This window comes from Somniosus microcephalus, chromosome 11 (genome assembly GCF_052327205.1).
Source record: "Somniosus microcephalus isolate GS21.2 chromosome 11, FLI_Smic_1.0, whole genome shotgun sequence".
Taxonomy (NCBI): Eukaryota; Metazoa; Chordata; class Chondrichthyes; order Squaliformes; family Somniosidae; genus Somniosus; species Somniosus microcephalus.
Window position 1 is genome coordinate 193,295,852 of NC_140997.1, and position 16,281 is coordinate 193,312,132.

The 16,281-nt window shown below is 40.3% G+C and overlaps 2 protein-coding genes across 19 annotated transcripts in view; one reads left to right on the forward strand and one right to left on the reverse strand.

The window, feature by feature from the left end:
• slmapa (sarcolemma associated protein a) overlaps positions 1–5,618 on the reverse strand; it is a 222,540-nt gene extending 216,922 nt beyond the window's left edge. For 5 of the 17 annotated variants that reach the window (XM_086001590.1, XM_086001586.1, XM_086001585.1 and 2 more), the window contains exon 1: positions 4,389–5,615. In XM_086001590.1, the coding sequence (XP_085857716.1) occupies positions 4,389–4,586 (198 nt within the window). In that variant the 5' untranslated portion in view covers positions 4,587–5,615. Of the gene's footprint in view, positions 1–4,388 lie in introns of all 17 variants that reach the window. The other 12 variants (XM_086001588.1, XM_086001579.1, XM_086001580.1 and 9 more) reach the window with 5 other exon arrangements.
• Positions 5,619–5,870: 252 nt separating this feature from the next.
• Positions 5,871–16,281, forward strand: part of dennd6a (DENN/MADD domain containing 6A) — a 99,546-nt gene continuing 89,135 nt past the window's right edge. For both annotated transcript variants that reach the window (XM_086001592.1, XM_086001593.1), the window contains exons 1-3: positions 5,871–6,375; positions 12,366–12,404; positions 12,492–12,534. In XM_086001592.1, the coding sequence (XP_085857718.1) occupies positions 6,190–6,375; positions 12,366–12,404; positions 12,492–12,534 (268 nt within the window). In that variant the 5' untranslated portion in view covers positions 5,871–6,189. The remainder of the gene's footprint in view (positions 6,376–12,365; positions 12,405–12,491; positions 12,535–16,281) is intronic.

Consider the following 16,281-nt stretch of genomic DNA (forward strand, 5'->3'; position numbering starts at 1 on the left):
CCACAATCAGGGCAAGTCAGTCGGTGACCGTCTCCTCAATAAAACTAGTTCTACAAACATATTATTAATATATTAGATATAAAATAAACTGCACATACACATCCTGTCCATCACATTTCAGATGTGATGTAATATTGCAAATTTCTGGGTCACAATGGAAAGATGGCACCCATTTGGAATGTACAGACTTTCCAGCAACAGGACATGCCAGAGCTGTAATGTCTTCCTTTACCTGACCTCTGTATAAACTCAGTGTTTACTTATTAGGTAGATTTTACAACCTTAAAAAGGGGCACATAGCTAAACATCAGTAGGTTAATACATTGTATTTTACATGATATGGTGTTACTGTCCTTATAAAATCGTGAATCTTGACTTGCCATGAACAACATTCAGAGATACATTCAGAAATTTGCAATATTGCATCACATCTGAAATGTGATGGACAGGATGTGTATGTGCAGTTTATTTTATATGTAATATATTAATAATGTGTGTAGAACTAGTTTTATTGAGGAGACGGTCACCGACTGACTTGCCCTGAGTGTGGACCTTAAAATAATCTTATTGGACATAATCTTTGCGTCATTGCGATAGATAGCTGGATCGATCGATCGATAGATCGATAGTCTTGCACACAGCGCACACTACCTGCAAGTGTCACATTTAGACATCACTCTTTAGTACACTGTGAGTAATGCCACAGGAGATAAATAGCAGGTCTTTACTCTGGTGGGGTGCCATTAACAGCAAATCCCAAAATAAAGCAGGATCCTACGTTTTTGGGTCTTATGAGCTGTTTTCAGGTCTCCACTTTCAACTAAATGTTGTCCGATTCTGTACCCTTACCCATTAAATTTAGGTCCCAACGCTCGAACAGTCCTTGACATGGAACACAGATAGGTAGAGATATAGATACATACAGAGAGAGGTAGAGGTTGAGGTCGAGAGAGATGAGTAAAGCACGGAGGCCATAGGGACCTCAACTTATGCACCTATAGCACAAAAACTGTCATCTCTATAGCCACGGGTTCAATCTCAGTGGCTGGCAATGAGACAAACCACTTACTGGTAACTATTGGACAGGCATGCTAATACTGTAAGCACTTGTGTCACATGCTATTTATGCACCTTTTTGATACTTCAAATCATAGAGTACTACCGCACAGAAGGCCATTGGCCATTGCACCGGCTCTTTCGAAGAGCAATCTATTAGTCCCACTCCTTCTCCATAATCCCTGCAATGTTTTCTCCTTTAAGTATTTATCCAGTTTCCCTTTGAAGACTACTATTGAATCTGTAACCACCTCCCTATCAGGCAGTGCATTCCAAATCCTAACCACTCACGGTGGAGAAAAGTTTTTCTTCATGTCGCCTCTGGCTCTTTTGTCAATCACCTTAAATCTGTGCCCTCTGGTTATCGACCCTTCAACAATTGGAAGCAGTTTCTCTTTATTTACTCTATCTAAATCCTTCATGATTGTAAACACCTCGATTAAATCTCCTCTTAGCCTTCGCTGCTCTAAGGACAACAGCCCCAGCTTCTCCAGTCTATCCACAGAACTGTAATCCCTCATCCCTGGAACCATTCTAGTAAATCTCTTCTGTACCCTCTCCAAAGCCTTCACATCCTTCCTAAAGTGTGGTGCCCAGAATTGGACACAATACTCCAGCTGGGGCCTAAATAGTGTTTTATTTAGGTTTAGCATAATTTCCTGGCTTTTGTACTCTATGCCTCTCTTTATAAAGTCCAGGATCCCATATGCTTTATTAACCTGTCCTGCCACCTTCAAAGATTTGTGCACAAGCACACCCAGGTTCTTCTTGAACCCCCTTTAAAATTGTACCATTTAGCATGTATTGTCTCTCCTCATTCTTCTTGGCAAAATGCATCACCTCAGACTTTTCTGCATTGAATTTCATCTACCACGTGTACGCCCATTCCACCAGCCTGTCTACATCCTCTTGAAGTCTATAACTATTTTTCTTACTGTTTACTACACTTCCAAGTTTCGTGTCATCTGCAAATTTCAAAATTGTGCTCTGTGCAAAGTCCAAGTCATTAATGTATATCAGTGGTCCTAGTACTGAACCTTGTGGAACACTACTGTATACCTCCCTCCAGTCTGAAAAACAGCCATTCACCACAACTCTGTTTTCTATCCCTCAACCAATTTTGTATCTACGGCCCCTTTTATCCCATGGCCTTCAACTTTGCCAACAAGCCTAATATGTGGTACTTTATCAAACGCCTTTTGAAATTCCATGTACACAACAGGCAAGGTCCCACATGGCAGACTGGTCACGAAAGTGAAAGCCCATGGGATCCAGGGCAAAGTGGCAAGTTGGATCCAAAATTGGCTCAGAGGCAGGAAGCAAAGGGTAATGGGTGTTTTTGTGACTGGAAGGATGTTTCTAGTGGGGTTCCGCAGGGCTCAGTACTAGGTCCCCTGCTTTTTGTGGTATATATCAATGATTTAGACTTGAATGTAGGGGGTATGATTAAGAAGTTTGCAGATGACACTAAAATCGGCTGTGTGGTTGATAATGAAGAAGAAAGCTGTAGTCTGCAGGAAGATATCAATGAACTGGTCAGGTGGGCAGAATAGTGGCAAATGGAATTCAATCTGGAGAAGTTTGAGGTAGTGCATTTGGGGAGGACGAACAAGGCAAGAGACTACACATTAAATGGTGGGACAGAGAAGTGTAAAAGAACAAAGGGACCTTGGAGTGCAGGTCCACAGATCCCTGAAGGTAGCAGGCCAAGTAGATAAGGTGGTTAAGGCGGCATACGGAATATTTGCCTTTATTAGCCGAGGCACAGAATTACAAGAGCAGGGAGGTTATGCTTGAACTGTATAAAACACTAGTTAGGCCACAGCTCGAGTACTGCGTGCAGTTCTGGTCACCACATTACAGGAAAGATATGATTGCACTAGAGAGGGTACAGAGGAGATTTACCAGGATGTTGCCTGGACTGGAGAATTTTAGCTATGAGGAAAGATTGGATAGGCTGAGTTTGTTTTCTTTGGAACAGAGGAGGCTGAGGAGAGACTTGATTGAGGTGTATAAAATTATGAGGGGCCTAGATAGAATGGATAGGAAGAACCTATTTCCCTTAGCAGAAGGGTCAACAACCAGGGGGCATAGATTTAAAGTAATTGGTAAGAGGTTTAGAGGGGAGTTGAGGGGAAATGTCTTCACCTAGAGGGTGGTGGGGGTCTGGAACTCACTGCCTGAAAGGGTGGTAGAGGCAGGAACCCTCACCACATTTTTTAAAAAGTGCTTGGATGTGCACATGAAGTGCCGTAACCTACAGGACTACGGACCAAGAGCTGGAAAGTGGGATTAGGCTGGATAGCTCTTTGTTGGCCAGCGCGGACACAATGGGCCGAAATGGCCTCCTTCCGTGCTGTAAATTTTTACGATTCTATCAACTGCACTGCACTCATCCACCCTCTGAGTTTTTTTTAAAAATACGGTAACAATCAAGTTAGTCAAACATGATCTGCCCGTAACAAACCCATGCTGGCTCTACTTTATTTATCTAAGTGACTGATAATTTTCTTCTGGATTATTGTTTCTAAAAGCTTGCCCACCACCGACATTAAACTGACTGGCCTGTATTTGCCAGGTTTATCCTTCTCCCCTTTTTTGAACTGGAGTGGAACAGAGACCATTAGAGAGATGCAAAAATATTGAACGAGCATTTTTCTGTGGTTGGCCAGCTGTAATTGTCAAAGAATAATGGATAGGAGTGAGAAAAAGAGAAACAAACATTTTACTGGCCAGTTGTCAAGGTACTGTATTTAATGCCATAGACTATGCTACTACCAGTACACTGATTTGCAGGGTCATAGCCACCACGGAGGCAACCAAGACTCACTATGTCTTTTCTGTCCTGTTGGGAACCAAAGGCGATTGAGTACATAAATGGTAGCCTAAATGCAAAAAATCATTACATGTGTACAATAGAGAATTATGAAAGTAATTTCTAAAACTCGTCTTAGGTTGCAGTGTAATAAAATACCAAAAAACTGTGGGCAGTCAGAAATTACTCTTTAAAAATTGACTCTGGATAGATTCCTGCTGCTGTGGCATTATTTGGTTAGAATGTTCAGAAAGTTTCTGATTTAGTAGGTCTTACTGTCTAGATTTTATAATTAACTGATCAGCTAAAAGAAAAAAAGTCAATACTTAGCCATAAATTAAATGATTGACGGTTTATTTTACTAAATGCAAGGTTTAACACAGGAAAATGATCTGAAAAACTGTTAAATCGATAATAGGAACGCAAACAAAAAAACACACAACCTCAGCAGGATTGCGAAAGACTCAAAATAATTGGCGTTTCCCATTTAATCAGTCAAGAAGTGGCTCGTCCTTACCTTGCCTGTTTTGTGGTCGAACCAGATGAGAGCATGGTTTCTGGAAAGCACTTTGCAGTCGAAGGTGGCGTTATTCTGGGCCGGTCTGCAGCGTGCCACCGATCGACCGATTTTGACAGGTTCGTCCAGGTAGACATGGCGCTCCTGAAAAGGGTGTGAGTTTGGCCGACAGGTGAAGATGGCTAGTGCTGAAGGCATATGGGACTGGTGACGAGCCTCAGTCAAAGTGAAGAGAGGAAACTCGTCTTGAGCCACTTCCTGATCCAGAGTGACAATGCCGTTTCAGAATATATTAGAAATGAAAAACCACCCGGCTTTATATATAATGAGAATATTTACACACAACATCCACAACAGATTTCTGTACAAAACGAGAGATTCATCTTTCATCCATTAACACACCCATCTCAATAAATCAGCAGCAATTCGACGCATCTCCTGTCCTTGCTTGCAGATCTCTGGGTTGAGATTATTCCATTAGGTCGATGTTTATTTACCGTCATTTAGCTTTTACAACGGTAAAAAAATAAATAAAAATGTATTAGTCTAAGACACTGAACGACAAGCGCAGCAAACTACAGATAAAACGGTCAATGTGCAATCAGAATTAGTGCTTTTTTGCCCCACTTAGCGGGACAAGGTTATCGCCGGATTTGAGTCACTCTCCCTCAGACACGTTTTAAAGGCTGGCTTTACAGTAATAACTCGCACATCGTAAGTCCTCCAGTGGGCAATGGGGGCGGCCCTCGACAGTTACTGCAGGGGGGGGAAAGAGTTGGAAGCAGCTCTTTATCTTTTCAAAAGCTCCTCCTGTCAGCGCGAAAAGAAGCAGAGCCAACAGCTAGGCCTCAGGCCTGACTGAATCCTGATAGCCGAGTCCAAAGTCGTGAACTTGTGACCCGAAATCAAAACAAATCCTTTCGATCAGAGACCGGAATCCAAGCCGCTAACTAATCCACAGCAGAAGGAGGAGGGGGGAACACGCCTTCGAGAAACAACTCGCGCCGAAGCAAGCGGGCTCGCTCGACACCTGCGGCCGTTGCTGATGCGGGGCACAATCGGAACTATTCTTCGCAGGTATTCTTGCTCTCCACCGAACCCAAGCCTGTAACACGTCCTCCCCAACTCGCTTGAGCCGCCATAGCTTCACCGCATAGGCAACAACTTGATAGCGGAAGCGCCGGCTCCGGCTGATTGACAGCCAGCGCAGCCAATAGTGGCTGGCAGAAGGACACAGGCCAGACAATTAGAGTGTGTGCGAGGGGCAGGGTCTCGATTGACTTGGCGTATTTTTCGGTGAACGAAATCGACGGGGAGCCGGTCCGTTGATTGACGTGGGAAACAGACCAATCAGTAAAGTGACCCGGCACGGCGCCGTGTAAAGCCAATCAGAGCGAGTGGGCGGGACGATCGTCGGATCCAACCAATGTGCGCGAGCAACCCGGCCGGGAATGTTCCGAATAATCGCGGCAAGTGTACCGCAAATAGGAGCAATCCAATTTCTGTATTGTCGCTATTATTAATTGTTCCACTGCTGTGATATTTAATTCACTTTATGTATCATTATCCCTTCGTAATATGCACCACGCATCCTTATTAAAAAAAAAAGTGAAATCTCTTGGCGGTTCAAATAATGAAAGTTGAGAGCGCCAACCGAGCTCGGCTCCAGCAAACATACAACCCGGGCAGCGTTAATTACGTCATGACGCACAACGCCACCACGTGCGTCAACACGCCGCTACTTACGTTGAGTTTACGTCAATCCACTTCGCCTGGACTGTAAATTGTGTTGAGGGAAAAAATGGCTCTGCGCGGTCTGACAGGTAACGGGAATGACCTGGAGGAGCTGTTGAAGGGGGTTATTCCCGAGAAAGATTACCCGTGTAGTCCCGAGAGCTCTCCATCTTTACCTTGGGATAGGTTCGCTTCCTGGGTTCACTGTATCTGCGTAGTCGGATTCGACCTGGAGCTGGGACAGGCTGTCGAAGTGAGTTTATGTTAATCCCAGGGACAAAAAACAATATTTGTTTGCAGGAACTTGGTGGTGTTCGTAGCGATTTCATGTGAATTGTGTGAAAACTCTGTGTTTCTAACTTTTGCTTTCTTTGGTGTTAAGGCCACTGTGCCTTGTGTGAAGGAGCCGGTGCTGATTTTTGTGTCACAAGAAGTCCAAGGCCATTTTTCAAATAATGCACCTAATTATATTTATCTGTATTCCCAAACAGTTTTAAGCAGATGGATTTTTACTTGGGTTCAAAACGCAATAACTTGTTTGAGGATTTGTATCTATCCGAGCGGTTAATTTAAAGCTGGAAGAAAGACCAAAATGTAACCGGACGAAACAGTTTCACATTTAATGTGTTGGATACATTATCAAAAAGAGCTTTTGTTTGCTCTTATTAGCCATAGTGCACCTCAATAATTCTTCTCAAACCATGAGATTTGAGATGGCTGTATGATAATTCATGCCCTTTGGATTTGATTATTTGTACATAGAATCTGAAAAGTACAATCGACGAGGAATTGCTGATTTTGAAAACACGTTGCATTATCCCATATTTGGAAAAGATAGCACACAATTTATCCAACGCATCTTTGTTGGTCCCAGAAATCGCAAACAATAAATCCGTTTGAAATATTAAGCTACTATATAAATACTATAATTAAAGAAGAAGTATGCAAAAGGTTTTATAAGAGGTTTTATTTTGTAAGTATTCTGGACAAAAAATTCAACTGCCTGAGTTAAATTATGACTAACAATATTTTTAAGACTTTACATTCTACGCTCTAAGAATAATTCGATCTGATACTAAAGCAAATTGCTTGTGTAGTCCACAACACAATGCCTCATCATGTACTCTGACTTCCTGTTTGAGAAGGCCTCGCAATATACAGATTTAGTGCTCTGGTTCCACTATATTTTGAGCCAGTTACACTAGGCATTATTGCCAATTCCAGCCTGCTAAATGATCTGTATGCTCAATAATAACTGGTGCATCTTACTGGAAAGAAATGAATGGAGTAAAGCTCATTTGCTCTTTCTACATTATAGTAGATAACAACAACAACAACAGCTTGTATAGCACCTTTAACGTAGTAAAACGTCCCAAGGCGCTTCACAGGAGTGTTAGAAGACAAAAAATTGACACTGAGCCACATAAGAAATTAGGGCAGATGACCAAAAGCTTGGTTAAAGTGGTAGGTTTTAAGGAGATAATGTTAAAAACAGGGTAATATAATGTTGGAGATTGGTGTTTGCAACATACCTACTAGTTGATTATTGGTTTACACTGTGAATGGAAAAAATATGTACACATTGAAGTGCTCTCTACACCAGTAACTAATAAGCCAGGAAATGAATCTGGGTGTTAAAACATGCAATGGTATTTTTTTTTTAGTTAATATTATTAGTTGTGAATGATTTACTAATACTTTTTCAAAAAGTTGCTTATCAGATTAAAAAAAGGCCGCCTGAACACAGAGAGCTGCATCATGTCCCAAAACCCCAGAATGGGCGATAGACATTAATAAGCCCAGGATATCAGCCTCTGAGAGATTTGCCTATTCTGGAGAGCTGTAGCCAACTGTTTACTCCAAGCTTTCCATGCACAAGGTCAACCTGGCATGTTTAGCTTTACCGACAGACTCAGTGCACAAGTTGAAGATGTTGTTACATAAATTGTTATATAAAATATCATGTGAGCACATTGTAAGCTGACTGAACCTGATAATACAAATGCAGTTGAGATTTTTCTCTCCTCCCTGGAAATGAAATCATCTGTTAAGCACAATTTCAGGTTGCACATAGATGCTGACGACACCCAGCTCTACCTCCCCACCACCTCTTTTGACCCTTTCACTGTCTCTAATTTGCCAGTATTGGATCAGCAGAAATTTCCTTCGGTCCTTGCCACAAACTCTGTTCACTGGCCACCAACTCCATTCATCTCCCTGGCAACTGCCTGAGGCTGAACCAGACCATTCGAAACCTTGGTGTCGTATTTGACCTTCTGATCATATCCGCACCATCACCAAGACCACCTACTTCCACCTCTATAACGTTGCCCGACTCCGCCCCTGCCTCAGCTTACCTGCTGCTGAACCCCTCATCCATGCCTTTGTTACCTCTAGACTTGACTATTCCAACGCACACCTGGTTGGCCTCCCATCTTCCACACTCCATAAACTTGAGCTCATCCAAAACCCTGCTGCTCATATCCTAACTCGCACCAAGTCCTGTTCACCTATCACCGCTGTACTCACTGACCTACATTGACTCCCGGCCGGCAACACCTCGATTTTTAAAATTCTCATCCTTGTTTCAAATCCCATCCATGGCCTCGCAGCCCCTATCTCTAACATCCTCCAGCTCTACAACCCTCCGAGATCTCTGCACTCCTCCAATTCTGGCCGCTTGCACGTCCCTATTATAATTGCTCCACCATTGGCAGCTGCCTCCGCCCTAAACTCTGGAATTCCCTCCCTAAACTGCACCGCATCGCTACCCCCTCTCCTTTAAGATGCTACTTAAAACCAACCTCTTTGACCAAGCTTTTGGTCAACTGTCCTAATATCTCCTTATGTGGCTTGGAGTCAAATTTTGTTTGATAACACACTTGTGAAGCGCCTTGGGCTGTTTTACTACGTTAAAGGTGCTATGTAAATGCAAGTTATTGTTGAAATAAGAGTGAGTACTTTTAAAACAAAACATTTTAAACCATCTAAACTGAAGAACAATTTTCAAACCAAGTTTAAACTTATGGCAAATGAATCAAGCACTGGGTAAAAAAAAAACAGATGTAATGAGGACACAGTTAAAATTCTAAAATCAATGTTCTGAGTACAAATAGACCTGTTAAACAGCAGTTATATTCAATGTTGGTATCATTATCAATTTAACAGTATGCCAGTGCAATCATTCAAAACTTATATCTAACAATTCCCAAGTCCATTTACTTTATCCAAATGGTAGCTTATTTTGGCAACATAGTTATTCTACTACATTTATGTTAAGAGTAAAAATACAAATATGAGGATTATCTGACTTATACATTTAAATAACATAAGTAGTCATGAGTATACAAGTTCTACTTTGTGCACATTTCACAGCAATTATGTAGAATAGAAGTCGACCCTGTGTGGCTCAGTAAGAGTAAGCTTGCCTCAGTTGCTGGGCTCTGCCCTCTGAATTACAAGATTGTCGTTCAATCCCTACTCCAGCCTTGAGCACGCTATCTCGGTTGACATGTTAGTGGAGTACTAAGAGAGTGCTGCATTGTCGGAAATACCATCTTTAGGATGGGACATTAAACTGAGGCTCTGACTGCTAATTCTATTGGACATAAAAGATTTCATGACATTATTCAAAGAACCGCTTCTCTAAATTGGTTGGCGGGGGGGGTGCGGTTTAAAGCAGAAACTTGTGTTTCCTCTTGAGAAAAGTGTATTTCTTGTCAGTTATTCATTTATTTACAATTACTATTCATTTATAGCCCCCATTTAAAACTATTTTTAAATTAACGAGTAGCTGGCTGAACTAATACTTATTGATTTCTTGTATGAAACCATGAATATCCAGTAGTAGTTACAAGACAGTAATATAACTGAGGTTCAAATGGTGGATTATTAGGTAGCTAACAAGAAAGCAGCTGTTTGTTACACGACCTTGATGTGCAATAATGCTACCACATGACAATTTAATAATTGTGGCATTTTTACAAGTTCATCAAGAAATAATCTGCAGTTAAGTACAGGGGAATTCTGTCAGTGTATCTGTCATAAATTATTTAATAGATATTTATTAAATAGCCATTTATTAATAAATGGACGCATTGCACCAGCCAAGGAGTTTAAATGACTTCATTATGTACGAATATGATTTGTTGAAGGGGATTGCTGAATTTTATATCCGGCAGCTTTTATGTAAAAATCATCCAACTGTTCCTTTGACTATAGTTAAACAGACTACATTTATTTTACGTGCCAAATAATATATAGTTGTGTATTCATTATAACAGTGTAAGCTAAACTAGGAAATGAATAATTCTTGATCAACTCATGGGAACTCTCCTATACATTTAAGCTGCAAAGTATATTGGCAGATGCATGTAAGGTTAACTCATATTGTCATGTAAAAGTAAATAGATATCTTGAAATACATATACTATTTTGTTGTATTTTTGTGCTCATCGGTGCTGAAGATTATTCTCCATTTTTGCACTCTGCATCAGATCACTCTACTGCACAAATATTTTTTAAAATTTCCATTTCCCATGTCAGCCATCCATTTGGCTTCTTTCTGAGTGAGATTTTCAAACAATGGGTAACCGTGTGCTTCAGTTCCATCAGTCTAGGTTAGATTTGGACCCATGTTTGGGAGATGAAAGAACATTGTTTCACCTTTTCTGATATTCATCTTTTATTGGAAGGGACTCATTACAGATTATATTAAGCACTCCCATTTATGATAATTAAGATTACTAAGTAGCCCATTTAAATTGAAACTTAAAGGCTCCATATTTTGGAAAATATTATGAATGAAATTCACAGTCTTGTAATTGTATGATTTTTAAAAAGTCCAGTAATAAAATAACATTAGATGCTATCCAGCAGTTGTTTTTAAGTTTCCCTCTTAAGGTTCCTTTTTTTTTTTTTTACTCGCCCTCTACCTAACAAGGGACTTGAAGGGTTGTTTGCGCCCAGAGTTTTGCTAATATAGTTCTGTAACCAGCCACTGTGTGTGTGGCAGAGTAGCATACTGTGTGACTGGACTGCTGACTCCCTTCTACAAGGCAAGCACCTTACTGGCCCGGATTTTGTGCTAGAACTAAGTGAGGCTATCATTGCTCACCGTTGGAAGGAATAAATTGGACAGCAATTTCCAGCGTCTGCACATGCACAGTCAAACACGTAAATCAGGGAGTTGCTGTTAGATTTGCCCTGCTCCTTTACAGGCTTCGCTACATGAGTACCTCGTTGAGAGACTCGGCATTCAAACACATGAAGGGTGTGAAGTTGTGGTACTTGCCCACTAAATATCCACTTAACTCGCCAGAAAAAGTTAGGGCTTGTCCATTCCAGTGTAAGTGAATTTTTAACAGCATGATATGTCTTAATTACTGCCATGCAACCTCTCTGGCACTGAAAATTTAATTTTGGAAGTGTGGAGTCTCATTCCTTCAGATTTTAATTATTGTTGGAGATTTAAAAAATTTTTTTTTTTACTTTTTCTGTTTCTTTTATCTTTCTCTTAATCCCATCTTTGTTTCCCTCTTTATTTTGACTTTTGTGCATGGGTTTTACATTGAATTCAATATTCTAATTTACCCTTCTGGTTTAGACTCTGCGTGCCTCAGTAAGGATTCTTCAATCTGATTGGTTGAAGAGACGCACTGTTGCTTGTCCTGTTCACACAGGTTCCAGTTCCCCTGTAAAGAGTGCCGCGCTGCTTTGACTGGTAACCGCAAATCACAGTGTAAAAGCCCACAGAAATTCCGTGGGCAACTGTAAGCATAATGAACAGCGAGCGCCGTTTGTTTGCCACTGACCATAAAACCCAAGCCCTTATTTCAGCTTGGTGCATCCTTCTAATAGCTGATAAAACAAGTTGTGTTGTGGAGCACAGGCCCATATCAGCATTCTACTACACAGTACATTGGTACACTGCCATGTAGCCCTCCTTTTGGATATTTTATAACAAGTAAAAGCATTCAGTAAGTCTTTTGCTTTACTTTGCTCTTTTCAGGAGGAGGGTATTGGAACTGTCACTATTTGCTCTTTTTAATTGCGGTTTCTTACTGAAGCTGTTTCTTACTGAAGTTGTAAGATAGTTCTTTGTTTTCATAATATAAATCTTTTACACTTTTAATGGTGTAAGATAATATGTAACAAATAATCAGGGCTGGCTTACTATGATTGTAGTGTCTCTTTAAAAAATGTTAATATTGCTTTCACTTAATGTGTGTTGCTTCTTTCTAGGTAATATATCCTCCTCATGCAAAGCTATCCGACAAAGAGGTTAGTATAGATAGCATTGCGAAACGTGCTTTTACTTATTTGGAATTGCTACTGTAATATTATAAGGTGCATTTCTTTGTGTTCCAGAAAACAAGTATTTGTTACTTATCCTTCCCAGACTCCAATTCAGGTAATTTTATCATTGCTCTATTTATTAAATTAACCTGCGCTTGACTGAAATGTAAGGCCACTAAATACTATCCATGAACTTAGTCCGTTTGAAGGTTATTCCCATTTGAATGAAAGGAAATGGAAGAGAAAATGTGTAGTCAGAATAGAGAGATGAGCAGAAACAACACAATTATCATTCTGGGAGGTTTTAATTATCCATTTATCAATTGGGACAGAAAGGGAGTAAATGGAAAAAATGCAATGGAATCCCTAAAATGTGTATAGATTTCTTTCTTCAAGCAGTATGTTAGTAGGCCTACAAGGGTGGAAGCATTGCCAGATATGTTTGAGTAATGAAATAGATCAGTTATGTGAGCTAAATGTGGGAGAGCACCTCGGGAGCAGTGACCAAAATATGATGAGGTTTAAGATCCAAATAGAAATGAAAGTCGGTCCAAAAAACTAGAACACACCAATTGGATTAGGGCAGATTTTAGAAAGATGAGCAGCGAACCAGGTGAGGTGGAAGGAGAAACTGACACACACGACTGTATAGCAACAGTGGGATTTTTTTTTTTTAAAAGGAGACATTGCAAAGGTACAGAATAATATTACATTTAAAAAAAAAAGGAAACTACTGTTAGTTTTAGGATGCCATGGATATATAGAGGTTAGAAATGAATTAACATTGAAGAAGAGGATGTATGAGGACGATGAGAATAATAAAAAAAAAAAAAAAAATAGTTTAAGAGCAGGATATGGTATGTTAAGAGGGAGTATGGAGGAATAAAATTCAAAAACATCAAAAATAATAGTAAAGTATTGTACAAGCATATCAGTAAAATACAACTGTTAAAAGCGAGGTGGGATCCCTGAGCAGAGGGGATTCAAAAAATGGCAGAGGTGTTTAATAAATACATTGCACCAGTCTTTACTGAAGAGTGATTATTGGAAAGGCGCTCAATCCTGAGGTGGTTGAGACTGAGATGCGTGATATCTAAAATTTTCCTTGTGTATATATTATAATAATAAGTTAGTAAAGATAAAGTATCAGGGCCTGATGGAATACATGCTAGGATTCTGAGGGAAATGTGGGAGGAAAGCGCAGAGACTCTCCAAATTATATTTCGGGGCTCTTGAGTGTGGATGTGTGCCAGAGACTGGAAAGTGGCCAATATATTACCCATTTTTTAAAAAGGGAGACTGAGCTAATCTGAGTAATTACAGGCCAGATAGTAGTCAACATTTTGGAGTCTTCAATTAAAGATGAAATTACTGCATATCTAAAGAGAAAATTGTTAGAAGTGGCCAGCATAGATTTCAAAAGATAATTGTGCTTGGAAAAACCTCGTAGTATTCTTTGAGGCAGTACTGGACATGGTAGATAGGAAAAATGAAGTGTACATGAACTTTAGGGAAGCCTTTGACAAGGCACCACATGGGAGTTTACTAGAGAAGATTGTTTAGAAGGGAGAAAACAAATAACAACAACAACAACAACAACTTGTATTATATAGCGCCTTTAATGCAGTTAAACGTACCAGGAGTGTTCTAGAACAAAATTTGACACCGAGCCACTAAGGAGATAGTAGGGCAGATGACCAAAAGCTTGGCCAGAGATAGGTATTAAGGAGCGTCTTAAAGGAAGAAAGAAAGGTAGAGAGGCAGAGAGGTTTAGGGAGGGAATTTCACAGCTTGGGGCTTAGGCAGCTGAAGGCACGACCACCAATGGTGGAGAGATTAAAATTGGGGATGTGCAAGAGGCCAGAATTAGAGGAGCGCAAATATCACAGGTGGGGGCAGGGGAGGTTGTGAGGCTGGAGGAGATTAGAGATGGGTAGAAATAATAGGGGTTACAGGCAGTTTTTCAGCGTAGTTGGAAGTAGGTAGTAGTGTGCCACAGGGTTCAGTTCTGGGGTGACTTCTATTCACTGTGTAGATCAATGATTTGGATATAGGCCTAGAGGGAGTGTTGTCGAAATTTGCAGATGATGCCAAGATAGGAGGTATAGTTAGTTCTGCAGAAGACCAAGCGAAGCTGCAAAGGGACAGCAGTAAGATGGGGGGATTGTGCTAAAATGAAATTCAATGTTAGTAAGTGTGAGGTGATGCATTTTGGTTTAAAAAAAAAAAATACCAACAGTAATTAGGCTCTGAATAAAAGGAGGCTTAGTGCTGTGTAGGAACAGAGCAATTTGAGGGTACAGATTCACAGAATATTAAAGGCAGAACCTCAGGTTGATAAGGCTGCCAAAAAAGGTAATGGAACTTTAGGTTTTAGCCCAAGAGGTATATAATATAAAAGCCAAGAGGTAATGATGAGCCTATATAAAACCTTAAGACCTCAATTGGAGTACTGTGTACAATAAGAAAGATATTGAGGCTTTAGAGAGAGTACAACACATACTCACTAGGATACTACAGCAAAATACTGCAGATGCTGGAAGTCCAAAATAACAATAGAAAATGCTGGAAAAACTCAGCAGGCCAGGCAAAGTCTTGACAAAGGGTTTTGACCCGAAACGTTGACTCTAATTTCTCTCCACGGATGTTGCCTGGCCTGCTGAGTTTTTCCAGCATTTTCTATTGTTATTTCTCACTAGGATACTGCCTGGTATGAGGAAATATAAATATGAAGAAAGATTTAAAAATTGGTTATTTTTCCATTAGTACAAGGCAAATTATAGGGTGAATATGATGGTGTTTAAAATTATTGAAGGCTGGGACAAGGTAGATAGAAGCAGACTGTTGCTAGTAGTTGAGGGTTCAAGAACAAGGGACCATAGATACAAGATTGAATGATTTAGAACCTGAGAAACTGAGGCTGTGGAATTCACTTCCAGCATTGATAGTTGAAGCAGAAAATGTGTCAACATTAGATTGGATAGGTACAGGGTAAACTCTGACACGAAGTGGTTGGGCCAAAAGCCCTGTTTCTCAGTTGTAATTTCTGTGTATTTTTATGTAAACATGTAATCACTAGCTACACCAAATAAATGTGGTTGTCTGATTTCCAGCTTGCATATAGTAGATTTGTACCGCTGTAATAGTTTGCAACTGGAACTAATGAATACACTTGACTTGTCTATCTTACTCTTTTATACTGTTTTTTCCATTTCAATCCACAAATGATAACCTCTTGTGTAAAATGCTGCTGCTAACACTATGTTGAAGTGCACTCTGTTTAATTCCGCTCAGTGCAGACCCCTGTGTTAAAACAGTTTCCATACTCTTAACAGTAGGGCCATATGTTACAGCATCTTTTGCATTTCATTTTGATTATAAATGAAGAGCTGAAGATTCAAAAGCAAAGTTGGGGCATAGCATATTCAAATTACAACTCTCTGTCCCATGGGATGGGATGGTGAGGGTTTACATCCAAGATTTACCACATAATGAATTACAGGGAGGAGGAAAAATCGGACCAAGTCATCTTGTGCTAGTTTTTCCACATCTTCTTGAGGCTTGTTACAAGTGTTAGAACAAGTGAACACCCTGCCGCCATGGCAGGAACTGGGAGATTTTTTTTCAAAATAAAAATGTGTTTAAGCTTTCTCTGATGGCTGAATGGCTATATGTAGGGCATGGCATATGCTGAGTCATACAGACAGACTAGAAAGTTCCCAAGTTCCATTCCTGGTATGTGTTGAGTTAGCGGGTGTATGTCAGGTAGCAGTTAATGAATTGCATTTTGCCTCAGTTTCCTTAGAGTATAGAGGGGAAAAATAGCCAGGGTTCCTGCTCCTGATCAATATCTGGTGAACCC